The following is a 17,892-nucleotide window of genomic DNA, read 5'->3' as shown; positions in this document are numbered from 1 at the left end:
AAACGAGAGGCAGGCAGAAGACATGGTGGGTGAGTGGGTGGGGGAGGGTGTGTTCCAGGAAGGGTCCTACTCAGTTACAATGGAATAACACTTACCAATAAAAATGCAGTACTGTTATACCCAACAACAAGAAGAATCTCAAACACACTATGCCCAGTGCAAGTACTCTAGCTCAAGAGAACACACGTTTTATGATTCCACCTATATGAAACTTTAAAAAAAAGACCATTATGACCTATAGTGAGAGAAAACAAATTTGGAGTTGCCTGGGGAAAGGGATGGGAGAATTAACTGTAAAGAGGAACAAAAGAATTTGGGGGTGAAGGAATGTTCTTTATCTTGATTCTGAAGGCGATTACATAGGTGTATAAATGTGACTACACTCGTGGAAGGCTACAATTTAAATGGGTGCATTTTACTGTTTATAAATTGTACGTCAATGAAATCGATTTTTATTTTAAATACCACGGACATATATTTCACATACTACCGTCATTTACCAAAAGCTGAAAAACTAACGAGTACTTATTAGGCTTACAAAATTAGGTTATCTATTGAACCCTCAAAATATGGCAATAAAGGAGAACAGAGCATTCAAATACGCGCAAAACACTCAATAGAACGTTGGGTTTTAGGAAACCGGTGCTTTGTCAAAAAGGTTTCCCAGGTCTAGGTGCCCAAGGCGGGGGAAATTGGAAGTGGGCGCCCAAACCGGAAGTGTGGCAGGAAACAGGATGCAGAAGCTGGGGACGCGCTTGACTCTCCAAATCCGGCCCTGAACCCGGAAGTGTGGCCCCCGTCCAGATGCAATTACGCATGCGCACAGCATAGATCGGCCAATCAAAACGAAGGAAGGCGGGCGTTCAGGTGAAAATAGGGAAGTGTGGCCTTCTTACGTTCCGGACGTCAGCCGGGCGCCATGGAGGCCTACGAGCAGGTCCAGAAGGCGCCCCTGAAGCTGAAAGGCGTGGCAGAGCTCGGAGTGACTAAGCGGTGAGTCCCGAGAGGTTGTCCCTTTGAGCCTCTTCCTGAGACCCCGGAGCGTTGCCCTCTGACCCGCCGTTACCCCGTCTCCCCTCCCAGGAAGAAGAAAAAGAAGGACAAAGACAAGGCGAAACTGCTGGAAGCGATGGGAACAAGCAAAAAGAACGAGGAGGAGAAGCGGCGCGGCCTGGACAAACGGACACCGGCCCAGGCGGCCTTCGAGAAGATGCAGGAAAAGCGGGTAAGGCGGGTGGGAAGCCTAGGGATGTCCCGCATCGCTGGCCTGGGTCTCCTGGGGTGGATTCAGAGGCAGGACCCGGAGACCCGTAACCGGGATCTACCCCAGAACGCTCCGGGGAGGGCAAGCGGTCAGTGAGGACCTTAATTCCGGGGAGAAGATGCTGCGTGAGTAAGAGAGGAAGAGTCCACGGTGGGGGAGCTCCGAGGACAAGAAGGTTTTCTGGCCGGCTAGGACCGCAGAGGGGAGAGCTAGAGACCCGGCTTTGGATTCCAGCGCTGTCGCTCGTTTGCCCCGTAACACTGGGTCAGTGACTCACCTCTTGATGCCTCAGTTTCCACATATGTAGGGGTCAGGATCATGCTTTCTCCTAAGAGGGATGGGAACTTTCGATGAGGTAACGCGGGCAAATGGCACTCAGTCTGGCATAAAGTCAGTGCTCAATGGATGTTAGCTGTTGACATTAAATGGGCATACTCACTGCTGTAGGTCACCACGAAGTGTTTCCATGACGACTTCGGCAGCTTCAAATACGTTGTATTTTCAGGCTCTGAAAAATGATTTCTCTTAATATTAAATACTTAATAAATTTGGGTGGCGGAGGATAGGAGAGGTCAGCGTAGGATAGATACGTTCAGCGCATTGTGTTTGGCAGGAATAATCAGTCTAGGCCAGTGGTTCTCAACTGGGGGCCATTTTGTCCCCCACCTCCAGCCCCAAGGAGACATTTGGCAATGTTTAGAGACATTTTTGTTTGTTACCACTTGGGTGGGGCGGGGCTGGGCAGAGATGCAGCTCAACATCCTGAAGTGCTTGAGACAGTGTCCCCCAGAGCAAGGATTGATCTGGCCCGAAACGTCAATAGTGCCCAGGCTGAGAAACGCTAACGGTGGTCTTGGTGATTTGGTCCAGTAACATCAGGAAAAAGTTAACTCATTACTCCCAGGCCTAATTGAGTCATACGAGAGAAAAAGGAGAGAGAGAGAGAGAGGCTCACCGGCTTTGACACGACAGACCTGCGTCCCATTCTGTCTCTACCACTGTTGGTGGTGTCTAGACAAGTTGGCTCACCTCCCACACCTTAATTGCTTCATCTGTAAAGTGGGACTCAAGCTCCAACCTCATAGGTGGTGAGGACTTAACAAGTGAATGCACTTAAGCCCGTTCCTTAAGGTTATCGTCAGAGGCGGGACTGGGATTTTACTGCTGGAGTTGGGGTGCAGAGGGGGAGAGGCTCATGCAACCATCAGAGTGACTAATAATGGCCCCTCAGAGCAGGGCAGTAATAGTGGAGGTGATGGAAGGTACCGGTTTGGGATAGGTTTTGAAGGAAGAACAGCCAGATTAGCTGATGGGTTGGGTGTGGGCTGGGAAAGGGGAATCAAGGATGGCCAAGATTTTTGGTGCGAGAAGCTGGGTGAATGAAGGTGCTGTTTTACTGAAATAGGAAGGACTGTAAGTAAAGCAGGTTTCTAAAGTGGGGGGGGATCAAGAGCTTCGTTTTAGAAGTTAAATTTGAGGTGCCTGTTAGAAACCCAAGCGGAGAGTTCTCATGGACAGTTCGATACCTGAATCTGCAGTTTAGAGGAAAGGTCTGGGCCCAGATAAACATTTGGGAATTGCTGTGGGGACTGCATGAGATCCTTTGAGGAAGGATAGTGACAGAGGAGGTCTAGGATCTGACCCCTGGTGATCAGAGGGTGGCAGAAAAGAAATTGCAAAGGAGCACAGGACGGAGGGATACCAGGAGAGAGTGTGTCCTTAGGAGCCAAGTGGAGAAAGTGTTTCAAGAAGGAAGACGTGATCAGCTGTGTCATATGCTGGCAGGAGGTCTAGGCGGGTGAGCACTCAGAGCCTTAGGTGGCATTTGGTATGAGAAGGAGGAAAAGCTGATTAGAGTGGATCCAAGTGGGGGCAGGGAAAGGCAGAGATGGAGACAAGGATTAGAAATAAGTCTTGGGAGATTTGCTGTCAAAGGGAATGGAGAAATGGGCCTCTAGGTGGAGGGTAGAAGGTCAAGGTGAAGTTCTCGTTATTGGCAATGAATACCAGAAACACTCCTGAGGGTTTTGTTTGACCCAGCAGAGGGAGGGAGGGGGGCAGGAAGAGAGAGAGAGAAAGAGAGGGGAAGAGAGGGAGGTGCATGAGGTGGATGAGAGAGAAGGGAGCAGGTGTGGACAAAGCGAGGTACAGTTGGGAAATGCAGATTCCCTTGTGGAAGAGTGTTGGATTGAGCACAGTGGGCTTTATAGGCTGGACAGCTCCTGGAAGGAAGGCTCCAGCCTGGTGGAAAGGATCAGAGCTTGGCATTTCCAGCCCCATCACCCACTGTGCACTCTGGTCCTCATTTTCTCTTGTCTGTGAAGTGGGGTTTGCAGCAGCACCCATGACACCCGCTGAACTTGGTGCGTGGAGTGAGAAGAGGGAGGGCGGAGCCCCCCAAAGTGCCTGGCACTGGTGACAGCTGGTCAAGTCAGTGTGGCCTCTTGTGAGGAGACACGGGCCTCACGTGGGCTCACAGCAGCAGGAAGGGGCAGGGATGGACAAGGCAGATACTTCAGAGGGAGAGGGAGTGTCAGCCGGGTGGGAGCTGACTGGACACAGAGGGAGATGAAGAGGCAGCAAAGGAGACGAGGAGGGAGAGGGAGGAGCAGCCAGGGGGCAGTCTACAGTATACCTCATGCTTTTGTGGGTTGCCTGGGCTTCGCTGGGTGGTTCTTCTGCTGGCCTGCCTTGGAACCTGGTGCAGTCAGATGGCAGCTGGGGCTAGAGGCCCATCTGGGCTGAAAATCCAAGATAGCTTCACCATCACATGTCTGGTGCCTCATTGCTCCTTCCATGGCCTCCCTCCCCACATGTCATCTTATTCTCCAGGTCCTTTCTTTGCAGCAAGGTCATCAGACTTCCCGAATGGTGGCTAGCTTCCAAGAACACAAGGCAAAACCTGCTAGGTGTCCTTACAGCTTCAGCCCAGCACTGGCACTGCATTCTGTTAAGTAAACCATGTCACAGGACCAACCCAGAGTCAGTGCGACAGAGGACTGCACCAGGGCACCAGTACCAGGCAGCTCGGTTCATGGGGGGGGGCCGCCAAAGGGAGTCGGCCACAGTCACCCAGCTAGTAAGTGTAGAGCCAGGTGCGGCCCCAGCTCTGTCTGGCTCTGCATCCCATGCTCTTAACTCATACCAGCTACAATTGGTGTTAAGCATGAGGAGTCGGGTAGGTCGTGGTGGTCCAGGATGCACGTTCCAGAATCATACTTGTCAAGGCGATCTGGATCTTGTAACCCTCTTGGCTCTGTGTACTGTCACTCAAGCACCTACTCTGTGTCAGCCTCTTTACCTTCCTCATTTATTATCCTTCCTCAGACCCCTTCTGAGGCTTTCTTTTTCTGCAAACTGGGAATGCAGTCAGTTGCCCAAGGATGCAGGAAGCACATGTACAGCTCCCAGCGGAGTCTCCTTAAGTCAGTGCTAGGACGTTTCCCGCCACTCAGACCAAAGGGCAGCTGATGTGAGTTCCCACTGGGGTGTGTTATGGTCAGGCATCCCTGCTGGACCCACCTGAGTGGAGTTGAGGGAGGGGCGAGGTGTTCACCCTGAGACCTCCAGCCATTCTAAGTGTGAGAGCCAGGCTGGCTGGGGGCTCTCATCTTCCATCGCGTGCTGGCCTGGGCTGCATCAGGCATGTGACTCACCTCCATTTCTCTCCTCTCTCCAGCAAATGGAAAGGATCCTGAAGAAAGCATCCAAAACCCACAAGCAGAGAGTAGAGGTAAGTCACGTGCTGGTGGGGGAGACTGAGCCATGTAGGGACCAGGCTGGGCCCAGAGGCTAGGAGCCTGGTAGAGAAGCCACTGGAGTGTTGGCGGGGAGGGGCTTTACCCAACCTCCCCAGGGTCATATAGGGGCAAGGCCAGGGTTCAGGCATCTATAATGCCTGGCAGGGTGGCTTTGAGAGGAAGGGGCTCACTGAGGAGAGACAGGATGTGGAGAAGTGGGAGTGGGCAGTGCTGCGTATCCCTAGTGCCTTGCTTGGGTCTGTGTTGACATGGGCTTTCTCCTCGGCTTTCCCAGGACTTCAACAGACACCTGGACACACTCACGGAGCACTATGACATTCCCAAAGTCAGCTGGACAAAGTAGCCTCCCCTCCTGGGGTATGGAGTGGCATCAAGGAGAAGCAGAAGGCAAAGTTGGGGTTATATTTGGTGCCTTTGGTATTTTCTAGAAACATTCTTTTACACACATCCTTGCATCATCTGCTGAGACAGTGCTTTTCAAAGCTGTATGTCCTCATTCTGGAACTTGATTAAAATAAGACCGTCCTTTTACTCTATTTTGATTTCTCAGTAGCACATAGAAGAGAAACATTTTTAGTTTGGAAAGTGTATCCAGAGATTAAGGTTATTTCTGTGTAAGTGCCATGGAAGAGTGGTTTTACCCCCGAGTTGTATCTGACTCTTTGACAGCCAGCCAGCTGGCTTTGCCTGGATGAAACCGACTCCAGAGGACAAGGAGCTAATGCCAGCGTAGCCTGCAGCATGTAGACCCCTGTAGGGCCCTGCACAGGCTGCCCTTCCAAGCTCCCTCTAGCTTGGGGCTTATGCTCTCCCATCCAGGGCTTGGGGAAGCCACTTGCAGCTTCACGGTCTTCAGACTGCCCCCTCAGCCTCCTGGCCAGTGAGACAACACAGCCTGGGAAACAGAACAACCACCTAAGGCAAGGATGGAACGTACACCTTGTCCCTTTCTAAACCTGTGGCCAGCATGTAGCCTCTTCTCCCAATATCCCCATTCCAGACATGTCTAGTGGGTGTTGCCATGGCAGGCATTGCCTGTCAAGCACAGCATTCTTTGTAATGGAACCCAGACACAGCCTGCCATCTTACCTTCAACCCTGGGCTCCAAGCAGCCCCCCGTATTTATTCAGAGTTGGCACATAACATGTTTGGCGTTACTGGCCTAAGGACACCTCGAGGGTGATGAGACCGAGGCAGACCCCCAGCACAGACAGACGTGGGTGTAGTCGAAAGGAAGGACTCAGGTTCCCGTGCTGGAGAGCCAGGATCTTTGAGGGCCTCTTTATACCCACCAGATAAGGATCAGATTGCATATGCTGTTGGGAAAAAATGTGTTGACATAGATGCTGAGAGAATAAGAAAGGCAGAAAACAAAACCATGTGTTGGGTTTGGGACTGTCATATGTGAAATGCAGAATAAAACAAAAAAAAGTTATTAACTATGAGTCTGAGTATCATAATTACAGGCTGACTACCACTAGAAACACTGCCTTTAGGATTATCACACACAAAGAATGTGCGTACCACAAAACAACTATTCTCCCTCAATTTGGAGAAAATTTAGATGACATGTGTTTCCACCTGGGGTTTGCAACCCACCTGAAGGAGGTGACATAGTCTCTCGCTAGCATGGCTCCTTGTGGTGGATTACCCCTCTGACTGGTAGAAAGGCACTTCCAGGCCTTTGCCATCCATGAGTCAGCATTTGGGGTCTGTGAGCATGATGCAGTGGCGCTGTGAAAAGCCTGCTTCAGTAGTGGGGAAGACAGCTATTCCAATTCTCCCTGCCCATCAGATCACTCCAAAACTGAGTGACTGAAAACAGTGGAATTTCTCTCTCACGATTCTGTGTGTTGACCATGCCCAGCTGGATGGTTCTGCTCCATGAGGTGTAGTTTAGTTCATGTGTAAGTTACATTGACTTACCTGGGGCCAGAACGTCCTCCAGAATCTCCCTTTACATAACCTGTTCCATCGCCAACACAAGTCATTGCCAAACCCACTCTGGGAGGGAATTGCACAGGGCACGAACACCAGAAGATGTGGTTTATTGAGGGCCATCACTTACAGTCTACCACAGTGGTTCTCAAAATCTGTATGTTAGGCTCTCCTGGGGAGCATTAAGAACCACTGATGCTGTCTGGGGTGGGGTTCCATCATGAGATTTTTCAGAGCTCCCCAGGTGACCCCAGCATGCAGCAAAGTTTGAAAAACTCTGGTCTAGCACAATCAGTATGGTCTTTTCTGAGATGTCACAGAGGTCAAATCTGACTTATACATTAATTGCCAAGAATGAAATACAGATATGATTCAAATTCCTGCCTCCACATGTGGAGAAAAGGAGGTTACAAGTAATTTATGTGTAAACAGTGTTTACTGTGACAGTACTCTTGGCACTTGGAAGTCTTTGTTTCCTCAAAAGACTTTTGTCCTCCTAGCCCCCCGATACTGTATTAAACATCTAAAATGCCCACAGCAAGCCTGAAAAGAAATCCTCCATAATGGAAAGGGTTGCCTCTCCTGGGTGGCTTTTCTTTCTGCCTTATGCTTTTTGGCATTTCCTCAGTTTTTCTTCAGTGAGATGTACAGTTTTGTAGTTAGAAAAAAGACATGTTTTTCTAAAACACTGCAATAAATTGGGCAAGGTATGAGGCTAGGCACGGTAGGATTTCTTAAGAGAGAGTTGGTGTCAAAAAGCCTCAGTTGGCTGCTTTGTGGAAGAATTCTTCCAGCCCAGGATTCACTTGATAACCTTTAAAGATTCCAGTTTTCTTCTCTGGATTTTCTTGCACTTACATCTCTACCCCAAGTAGAGGATATACAACCACAGAGTTGCAAAAACTATCTTTGAAAACCCCAAGTGGAGGTAGTAGAGAAGATAAAAGATAAGAGAGAGGCAAGCAGCCTGGGTAAATGGTTCTGATACTGCAGGACTGGGCCCAGGGCACTGTGATGGTTCATTGGGACAGAATGCAGGCATTTCTCCAAAGGCTGAGTATTCACAAAAGCAAATAAAATATAATTTAATTAGATTAATTGGGGGTCACAGTTTGCATTACCCACAGTGACCACTAACTACAGAAATAAATCACCTGCTTTTTGCCTAGGTTCAGTGGCGTGTGGCTTTCAGGAGATCATTTCAGGCAATAAACTGGCACACTTGTCCACTGACAAACGTTGACACTGACAGGTGACAGGAACTGACTGTTGATACGGCTCGATTGCCAGAGAGTTTAACTTCTTTCCAAGTAACCACCACCTTACCCCTCCCTATAAAGGGTATCACAATTGGTGACTATATTTGTTTTCGACTTTCCCACCAGGCTATGAGTTCCATACGGCTGGGCCCCAGGTGGGTTCAACCACCAGGATCTCTTACCTAACTTGGCCCACAAAGTGGGGTTTTCAGCTGCAGGGGCTTCGCCCAGTCAGGCAGCTAGAGTGCCCTGCCTCAGTCGGCCCGGCCCGGCCCGCCCCCGCCCCCGCCCCCGCCCCCGCCCCCGCCCCCGCCCCCGCCCCTCTCGTCTTACTTCCGTGATGCTTGAGGGAGGAGCGGGAAATTAGGGCGCATTGGACATACTGCGCCTGCGCACCCTGCGCCCTGCGCCGGCGCATTCTTGGCAGCTCGTCCCCGGCCGGACATAACGGTCCGCGCGCGGCTCCCTGGACCGGAAGTGGAAAGGAACTGTCGCGGGGCGCGCCCGGCCTGGCTCACCGCCTGGCAGTCCTCGCTGTCGCCGCCGCCCTCGGCCAGTGCCGAGGCTTTCCGCAGCCGCCATGTCCGCCAGTGCCGTCTACGTGCTGGACCTGAAGGGCAAGGTACCGAGGGCGCCCCACCTTCCGCGTTGCCAAGCAACTGGCAGGGGCCTCGCCCCATGGGGACCCACCCTGTTGCTAGTTAACCGGCCAATGGGAGCCATCCTGGTCTTAGGCAAGGAAGCCGTTTGGCCTCACCTGAGGCCTCCACCCTGTTGCTAAGTATCCAGGAAGGGATCTTAGGTCCTCCTTAGCCCTGCCTCGTTGCTAGGTAACGCGGTGGGCTGCCGCCGTTGCCAGGTAACCGGCTGCAAGACCCTCATCCCCACCCCTGTGGGTTGGTGGCCCAGGCCTCCGTGGGGACCTCGGTGAACGCGAGGCCACGGGGAGCGCGGACCGCAGCCCGCTTGGAAGCCAGGCCTGGCGCCGAGGGGCTGCACGACCCTTGACCAGAGGTGGTGAGGCGTTGCCGGGACAGTGTGCCCTCGGGCCAGTCCCGCCCTCTGGGAGCGCAGCAGCTTATGTTTATTCAGCGGTTTTTCTGTGCCAGTCCCTGTAGGGATTTCTTAACGTTCACTGTGACATTGAGTTACAACGGTCAGGTGAAGTGGGTGGTGGGAGTGCCATTTAACAGAGGGAGAAACTGAGGCACAGAGAGGCGATGCAACCTGCCCAAGGTCACACCGGTCACAGAGAAGTGGCAGGTCTAGGAGTTGAACCCAGAATCATTTGTTCATTCAGCTGATATTTGAGGAGCACCTACTAAGTGCCAGGCAGGGTGCTAAGCCTTGGGCTGCCTTTGGGGGGCAAAATCAGAATCAGTCCCTGTCCTTCTGGAGCTCACAATCTGGTGGGCGAGAGGGACACTGATCTCAAAAAGCACAAAGAAATATAAATTGCAGTGGTGGAGCAGTGATGATATAATAGGGAGAGTCAGCCTCTGCTGGGGGTCAGGAAGGGCTGCGCAGGGGGAGTGACAAACCCGGCTGAGACATGAAGGAGGAATTGGACATAACTAGGACTTGGGTGCCTTTCCCAGGGGTTTTTGGGAAAGCTTCATAAAGGAGGGATCTCAAAACTTTTCAGAAGTGACCTGCTGCCTTCCCCCAAGTCCATCCCGGCTAGAAGCCAAGCGAGTATGTGGCCTCTTGCATTGGGGAGTAACAAGAATAGGACAGGACCAACAATATTAAACAAGCCCCACATCAGTGAGTGAGAGAAACATGGGTGTCGGGCCTAGGTGAAGTGGGCAGTAGTTAGCTCAGAAGCAGTAGGGAGTGAAGAGGTGAAGTGACTGTCCCTTGCTGTTCCACTCCCCACCCCCAGCACTTTCCCAGAGTCCCTTAAGTGGGTTGCCTGCCTTGGATGCCACCCAAAGTCAACAGCTAGTGAGACCCAGTACTAGGCTCCCTTCTTCAACCTTCTTGGAGGCAAAGAAAGACACAGGGCACACCAGGGGCTGGGAGGGTGCAGTGTTCCCCAAGTCTTTGTAGCACGTGTTCTTGTTTCCTCCCTGGCCACTGTGTCGCCAGAGGTCCTACAGGCTGCCTACTCAGATCACTCATTTCTTCAGCAAACATTTCATGAGCACCTAGTAGGCACCAATTCCAGTGCGGACCATCGCTCTGTGACTGAGAAGTTAGGGCTGGGCTCAAAACCTGTCTCTGCTGCTCAGCCGCATGACCTAGGGCAAGTGTGTGAACTCACTGAGCAGGCGCACCAGACAGGCTCAGCACCACCCATAGTCCACAGGCCACGTTAGTCCCCACGGACCTAGAGCTCTGGTAGGGGAGGTGCATGGAAGCTGACAGATCCAAGCAGATGCGTGGATCCGAATGGTCAGATCCCATTAGCCACAAGGACAAGGCCCCAGGTAATGCAGTTACCCAACCTCAGTTTGGGCTGGCGGGAGGAGAAGTGGTTACGAAAGGCTTCCTGGAGGAGGGAGACGCCAGACCTGGGAAGGTGACCAGGTGGCAGTCAGGTGAACGAGGAGGTGTCACAGTGAGCCCGCTGGCGCTGGCAAGCCAGAAGTCCTGGGTAATGCTGGAGCCTGGAGGATGGCACCAAGAGGGCCGTGGGTGTTGAGGATGTCCAGACGGGAGAGCAGGACAGAGGGGACCACTTTGATCCCAAGAAGGAACAGCCACCATAAGGAGACAATAGCCTGGAAGAAGCATGATTATACGTGCCTCTCAGGAAGCTCCTGAGGCAGCTGTGGGTTTGCCTCCTGTCCTCAGTGACCATCACGCCATTTATTATTCCACTCCCCACGGACCTCATGTTTTGAAAGTTTGCCTTCTGTGCAGACTGCATTTAATAAAAAATAAGGTCAGGAAATTCACAACCACACATCTACCTGCCAGCCAGAGCCTCTGATCACCGAGGAAACCAACGGGGCCACATTCAGCTGATAGAAAGCCCTCCATGGATATTTCTTGCCCTTATCTTTCTTGCTTCTTTGCAGCTTCTGACACCACTACTGCGCTTCTCCTCAGCAGGCTTCTGTTGGCCTCGAGGTTGCTGTGCTCTCTGTTTTCCCCGTTTCTCTCACTGACTGCTGCCCCTCATCTTCTGCCCTCCCCTTGGATGTCAGCTCCTCGTGCTTGGGCCTGGCGTGCCTCCCGTACTGTTGCTGTCCTTGAGGCACGCTTTGATTTATGTCACTGTGCCAATGACTCTCAAATTTGTTCCAAAGTCCAGAGCACTTATCTGGAGATCCACTGGCCTCCAGGACACCTTGGAGGTCTCACGGCCACCGCAAACTTGGCATTTCCCCAGATGAGCTCCCCGCCACCCGCCAGCCCTGCTCTCTCTCCCCATCTCAGTGATTGACACCACCATCCATGCAGCTGCCCACATTGGAGACATGGGCATTATCCTGGCCTCCTTTTCCTCACCACCATGTTCACTGCACAGACTTTACTGAGCAGTTCCTATGGGCCAGGCTCTGTTGTGGGTGCTGGGACACAGCCGTAAACAAGACGAAAGTAGTCACTGTTCTCAGGGAGTGTTAGACTCTGGTAGAAGCGACAGATGATAAATGAGGATATGAATATATAATGCAGTGGTGATGTGGGCAGTGAAGGTAAAGAGGGCTTGGGAGTGGAAAGGGGCAGGATATGATCTTAGCCAGGGTGAGCAGGGAAGACTTCTTGGAAGAGGTGCCATCTGAGCTGAGGTCTGAGAACCGAGAAGATCTAGGCCAGGGCATTCTGGGCAGAGGGAACTGCAAGTGCAAAGTCCCTGAGGCAGGAGCAAATGTAGATCGCTTAGAGAGAGCTAGGGTGCTGGCCAGGATGGCTGGAATGGGGTGAGCCCGGGGAGCGTGGATGGAGAGGCATTGGAGGGGCTGTGAAGACGTGCCATGGGGATGGACTTGCAGTTTGTTCTGTATGAGGGGAGGCTGGGGTAGCAGCAGTTTAAACAAGAAGCAATCTGATCTGATTCCGTTTAAGAAGGCCTGTCTCACTCTCTGCGAGGAAGGAATTGTGGGGTCAAGATCAGCAGCAGGGGTTGAGGATTGTCCCCTCATTGTTGCCTGCCTCCCTCCAATCTGTCCTGTCTCCTGCCTTTGTCCTGACCTGCAGCCTGAGGTCCGAGGCTGCCCCTACTCTACCTAACCAGTGCTCCTGGGTACGCCCACATGGGCTGCACCCCTAACCCCATGGCTTTAGCCACACTGGTCCCTCTGCTTCTATCCTGCCTGTCCCCTCAGGCCTCAGTTTGAAGGTCATACCCTTGCAGAGTCTCTCACTTCCCCCTGACCAGGTAGCTGTCTCAGTGCAGGGACCCTGTTTGTCCTGGTCACCCCTGTGTCTCCAGGCCCAGCATGATGTACGGTAGACGGTATGAATGAGTGGACCTCTCTGCAGCCTTGGTGATGAAGGTGAGCAAAATAAATTGCTCCCTGCTCTTTCCTTTGAACACACTGGGGGCCCGGGGACTCCATGCCTGTGGCATCCCCCAAAATTGGATACCTGGGGTAGAAGGTGGGCTTGGGAAGCCCAGGAAAGCAATATTTATCAAGCAGAAGTGGCCCTGCAGGGAGTGAGAAGTGGGGTTAGAATCCTGGCTCACCGTTGTTTGCTGTGTGACCTCAGGCAGGTGGTGCCACCTCTCTGGACATCACTGTCCATCTCTTTAAAACTACCAGTCCTGCTTCATGGTGGGGGGAGTATATGAGGCAATATATACTCCTGGCAAAGAGTATGTGAGAGGGTACGTGGGAATCCCTGTGCCAGGGCCTGGTCCAGGTACCCACAAGCTCACCCACTGGGTGCTGAGTCTCTAAGAGGCCTTCTGAACAGCAGTGAGGGCACAGGGTCCCTTGCCCATAGGCCACAAAGGAGAGACTAGAAAAGGAAGGTTCTCTCTCGCCCGCGCTCTCTCTCTCTCTCTGGCTTGAAACAGTAAGACAGTGTATCTTACGAAACTACAGGTTCTGAGGCAGGCGGCTCCCAGGCTGGTCAGCTCTGTGGTGTCATTCTCAGCACATTACTGAGTTACGCCGCCAGCTGTCCTCATGGACACACAAGAGTGGCGGCAGCTCTAGGCGGCATCTCCAAATGGGGCCTTGCTCAGCATGGCATAGCTTCACACCTCCTTTTTCATTCCTTCAGGGAGGTGTAACTTCCATGTAACAGACTGTGTTTATTTAAAGCATATAGTTTGATGAGTTCAGTCATTGTGTATACCCAGGAAACCATAAGCACACATTCTATCACCCTCTAAAGCTTCCTCACACCCGTCTGTATCCAGCGTGTCCCCAGGCAGTCACTGATGTGTTTTCTGTTACCATTTCCCAGGATTTATTTATTTAAGTGGAATCACGTAGATACGTTCTCCATTGTCTGGTTTCTTTCACTCGGCTCAGTGATCCTGAGATTCTCTCATGCTGTTGCCGGTGTCAGCAGTCATTCCCTTTCATAGCTGAGGAGTGTTCCGTGGTGTGGATGGACACAGTTTATGTCTCCACTCACCTGCTGAAGGACGTTGGCATTCTCGCCAGCCTGAGTCTATTTAAAATAAGCTGCTGTGAGCACCCATGCACGCGTCTTCATGTGGACGTATGGTTCCTTTCTCTTGGGTGACTACCTAAGAGAGGAATGGCTAGGTTATAAGCTGGAGTATAACTTTCTGAGAACCTGTCAAACTTTACCAAAGTGGTTGTCCCATTTTCCTGTCCTATCGGCAGCGCTGATGCACATCCAAGCCCACAGGCCGTGAGAGATGAGGAGCAGGGCTTCTCTTCAGGCCACAGGCAGGTTCTAGTAGATGCAAACACTTAGCAGTGTCCCTCTCCTGACACAGACAGAAGAGCAGGGCTCATTAGCAGAAAGGCTCTGAGAAGGTCTGCAATGAGAGCCTACGGGACATTGTTTAACCTGGCATCTCCCGAGTGACGCGGTCCTGGACTCTTGCCCCATAGCCCACCCCCAACGCTCCCTCTGGGAAGATTTCCACTGGCCCCTGTGGAAGTTCACTTGGCGAAATGCTTTCCTTGAGGAATCCCCTGGGGGATGGAGATCGGATGGCCCTTTGATGGACAGGTGTGTTTGGGGTCCCTGGAGGGAAGGAAGCTGGTGCGTCTCACCCCCCACCCCAGCCATCCAGCTGGTGGAACTCAAGATGAAAGTGTCTTCCCTCTCTTCCACCTCCACGCAGGTGCTCATCTGCCGGAACTACCGCGGCGACGTGGACATGTCGGAGGTGGAGCACTTCATGCCCATCCTGATGGAGAAAGAGGAGGAGGGGATGCTGTCACCTATCCTGGCCCATGGGGGAGTCCGCTTCATGTGGATCAAGCACAACAACCTGTATCGTATCCCTTGGCTGGGGTGCTCCCAGGGGGCTCCTGTGTGGACATGTGTGTGCATACACACACACGTGCAACTGAGGGCTGCCGGCCCCTGCCCCGGCTGACCCAGAGCTGGCTCAGGCCAGTGGGGGCCATGAGGCACAGCCCTGTCTTTCTGGAGCTCCCTGCTGCCCAAGGATGACCAGTGTGACAGAGGTCCAAGGAGCCAGGAAGGGTTCCCTGAGGAGGTGACATCCTGGAGGAGACCTGCAGGAAGGCCACAGGAGTTGGCCGGCACGAGGAGCGCTAGCCCAGGCGAAGTCCCATTCCGAAGCTGCAGTAGGGGTGACCGGAGTGCTGGAGGGGGTTGCATGGTAGGAGCAAGGCCCAAGTGGTCAGCAGGGTGTGCACTGCAAGGCCTCACAGGAAATCACCTTAAGTGTGTTGGGAAGTCTTTGGAAGTTCTCAGGCAGAGGGGTGACACGGGCATGTTTGCATTTTCTGAAAGTCTCTGGCTGCTGAGTGGACGCCAGACTTCAGGGATCAGAAGTGGGCATAGGGAGGGGTAGGGAGGCCGAGGTTGGCATCCACGTGGGTGGGGTGGTGGCCTGGACCATGAAGGGTGGTGGGATACAGAGGAGGGGAGAGATTCCTCCCAACCCTGCCCAGATCTCAGAGTCCCCCATGCTCAGGCTCATGTGGAGACCTGGCTGAGCCAGTTTCCATCCGTGAGGTCTGACCGGCCCCCCCATGGCTTTGGTCAGGCACATTCCGGTATCCGCACTGCTGCAAGAAGGGCATGGCTTTGCAGCACACAGCCCTGTTCAGACCCAAGCTCCAGTAGCTATGTGACAGGAGGCAAGTCCTCACCTTCCCACGGTCCAGTGAGAGCAGGACTCTTAGGGTCCGTTGAGCTGGTGCATATGCATCACACCCGGCAGACGTGGGTTCTGTCCCCTTTCCCATGTTCATGGAGACACACAGGACCTTGCTAGTGCAGGTGTGGTCCACGGGCCCGAGCATCCCCTGGGAGCCTTTTGGAAATGCAGAATCCCAGACCCCCTGCAGCCTTGCCTGGTCAGAATCTGCATTGTAGCAAGGCCATCCCTAGTGACTTGTGTACATGTTACAGGGTGGGAGGTGTTGGCCTGGGACCTTCATCCAGTGCCCTGAGGTCTGGCTCCCTTCATCGTGCCTCTGTTTCTTCACCCCTCTCCGGAAGGCCTCAGGGGCAGCTCTGTAGAGTATGGCAGGTGGCCTGTGAGCCAAGAGTTGGCTATCTTGGAAGCTGCCCTGGGTCTGGGCAGTGGTTGCCCAGGTATGGAGAGGAGGGAGGGGCAGCTGTGTCAGCGCAGCAGGAGCCGTCAGACCAGTTTCCACTTGGGCCCCAGTGTTTCACGCATGGGCAGCCAGGGAGGAGACATCGAGGGCTTGCCCCTCTGGGTGCCAGTGCCCAGCACACCCTGCCTGAGTGGACACCCTCTCACCTCCAGCCTGAGTTCCATCGTCAGGTGGCAGTTTCCAGCAAGGCCCAGCCATGAGGGTCAGAGGTGCCCTCCGCCCCTCCTTAGAAAGCACCTGGACGGCATGTTGCCCGGACTAGAGGTGGGAAGCCAGCACTCCTTTGACTGGCCCAGCTCCATTTCCTGGGGCCCTGCGCTGGGCCGGTCGAGGCAGGAAGTGAGGTGGAGGCAGTCCCTTTCTCCCTCCCAGAGCTCACAGCTTGGCCCTGGGGTGGCACAGGCTTGTTGTGAATGGCCAGGGCGCAGTGCACAGGAACTGGCCTCCCTGGGTGGCTTGAGGCCCTTTAAGGAAAGAGGAACAGGAAGTGCCCAGTATACACTGACCCCAAGAGGTGGGGACATACCCCCCGTCCCCCCCGCCCATCAGAGGGAGTGTGCCAGACACTTTACATACATCACCTCAGTAAATCCACTCTCAGGCCCCCATCATACTAGTGAGAAAATGGAGGCTTCATTCAAAAGGTTTGCTTCAGGGGCAAAGGCTCAAAGAAAGGCTTGAGCTAGAATTGGCCCCGGCTGCTTCCGCCGGAGCCTGCCCGGGGAGCCCTGGACCTCAGGAGGGTCACGTAAGCGATGGGCTTTGGAGAAGGGCCGACTGTGCTCCTGCTTCCCGCTCTGGGATGACCCGCATTACCTCCTCCCGCCCCAGGCTGCTCACCCCACCTGAAGTGCCCTCTACCACACCCTGGGCTTCAGCCCTCAGCTCAGGCATCACCTCCTCAGGGCAGCCCCTGCTGCCCAGCAGCTGGGGTGGGTTCCCTGTGCCCCCTGCTGCCCCTCTGTCAGCTGAGTGCTCCCTGGGAGCCGGGACCTCCTCTGGCTGTAACTGCTGTGTCCCAGGCCCAGCTCAGACCAGGAGCTCGGTAACCCGCTGAGGGCCGAGTCATGGCTTGGGGTGGCTCCAAAACGTGCAGTGAACTGGGGTCTGTGGGGTGGCAGCCCAGGCCTCTGACTGCTCCTTAACTGCAGCCGCCACGCAGTGGTCGCCACCTCTAAGAAGAACGCGTGCGTGTCACTGGTGTTCTCCTTCCTCTACAAGGTGGTGCAGGTGAGTTGAGCCACAGGGGTATCCGTCGCCCTGGCACTGCAGTGTGCCTCTCCATACCAGCCACCCGAGGGCTGCAGCATCCCTAGGGAGTTTGGAGCTGGAACCCCAGAAGTGGGATGGGGGAGCTCCACGTGATCCGTGAGTGGGATTCTGCAGCCTTAGTTGCCCCTCTGCCTGGTGAGGAGAGGAAAGTGAACGGGAGGTGGGGCTCAGGCCAGGGGTGCGCCATGACTCCAAGAGGGACAGGTACGCCCCCTAGCTGGCTATGGAAGGGTGGACGGTAACCTGATGCGTCAGAGATTCGGAAGGTGGGATAAGCAGGAGGAGGGCGGAGCCAAGTTCTGCTCAGAATCTTGCGGGGTTGGGGGGGGGAGGAGTACCTAAAGGCGCAGAGGCCCGAGACCCTACCTTGGAGAGAGGTGACACACAGCAGGCCCAGCTGACAGCTGGGGAGGCAGAGAGCAGCACATGCAAAGGCCCTGGGGTGGGAGTGCACGTGGTGCAGTCAGGGAACATCAGGCGGGCCAGTGTGCTCAGGACAGTGCGGGGCTGCTGTCAGCAAGGTGACAGGGCTAGACCATAGGGGTGGGCGGGGTGGGCGGGGGTGGGATGTACAGGGCCTCGTGAGGAGTTCAGATTTCATTCCAAGTCTCGTGAGAGACGGTGGAGGGCACTAAGCAGGAGACTGACAAGACCTGATTCGAGGTAAGATCATCTCTGGCTGCTGAGTAGAAAAAGCA

At 53.9% G+C, this 17,892-nt stretch overlaps 2 protein-coding genes across 4 annotated transcripts in view; both read left to right on the top strand.

The window, feature by feature from the left end:
* The first annotated feature begins 848 nt into the window (after nt 1-848).
* FAM32A (family with sequence similarity 32 member A) lies at nt 849-6,464 on the top strand. Its single transcript, XM_036848956.1, has 4 exons — nt 849-993; nt 1,084-1,225; nt 4,944-4,997; nt 5,300-6,464. Exons 1-4 carry the CDS (start codon nt 920-922, stop codon nt 5,366-5,368), a joined length of 339 nt encoding a protein of 112 aa, XP_036704851.1. The 5' UTR covers nt 849-919; the 3' UTR covers nt 5,369-6,464.
* A 2,215-nt stretch (nt 6,465-8,679) lies between these two features.
* AP1M1 (adaptor related protein complex 1 subunit mu 1) overlaps nt 8,680-17,892 on the top strand; it is a 39,532-nt gene continuing 30,319 nt past the window's right edge. The window contains exons 1-4 of one of the 3 annotated variants that reach the window (XM_036846972.1): nt 8,742-8,844; nt 14,213-14,333; nt 14,449-14,605; nt 17,085-17,152. In XM_036846972.1, coding sequence (XP_036702867.1) covers nt 14,304-14,333; nt 14,449-14,605; nt 17,085-17,152 — 255 coding nt within the window. In that variant the 5' untranslated portion in view covers nt 8,742-8,844; nt 14,213-14,303. Of the gene's footprint in view, nt 8,845-14,212; nt 14,334-14,448; nt 14,606-17,084; nt 17,153-17,892 lie in introns of all 3 variants that reach the window. The other 2 variants (XM_036846971.1, XM_036846970.1) reach the window with 2 other exon arrangements.

Source organism: Balaenoptera musculus, chromosome 3, assembly GCF_009873245.2.
Source record: "Balaenoptera musculus isolate JJ_BM4_2016_0621 chromosome 3, mBalMus1.pri.v3, whole genome shotgun sequence".
NCBI classification, from domain to species: Eukaryota; Metazoa; Chordata; class Mammalia; order Artiodactyla; family Balaenopteridae; genus Balaenoptera; species Balaenoptera musculus.
The sequence above is the reverse complement of the archived record's forward strand: the minus strand, read 5'-3'. Positions and strand labels throughout refer to the sequence as shown.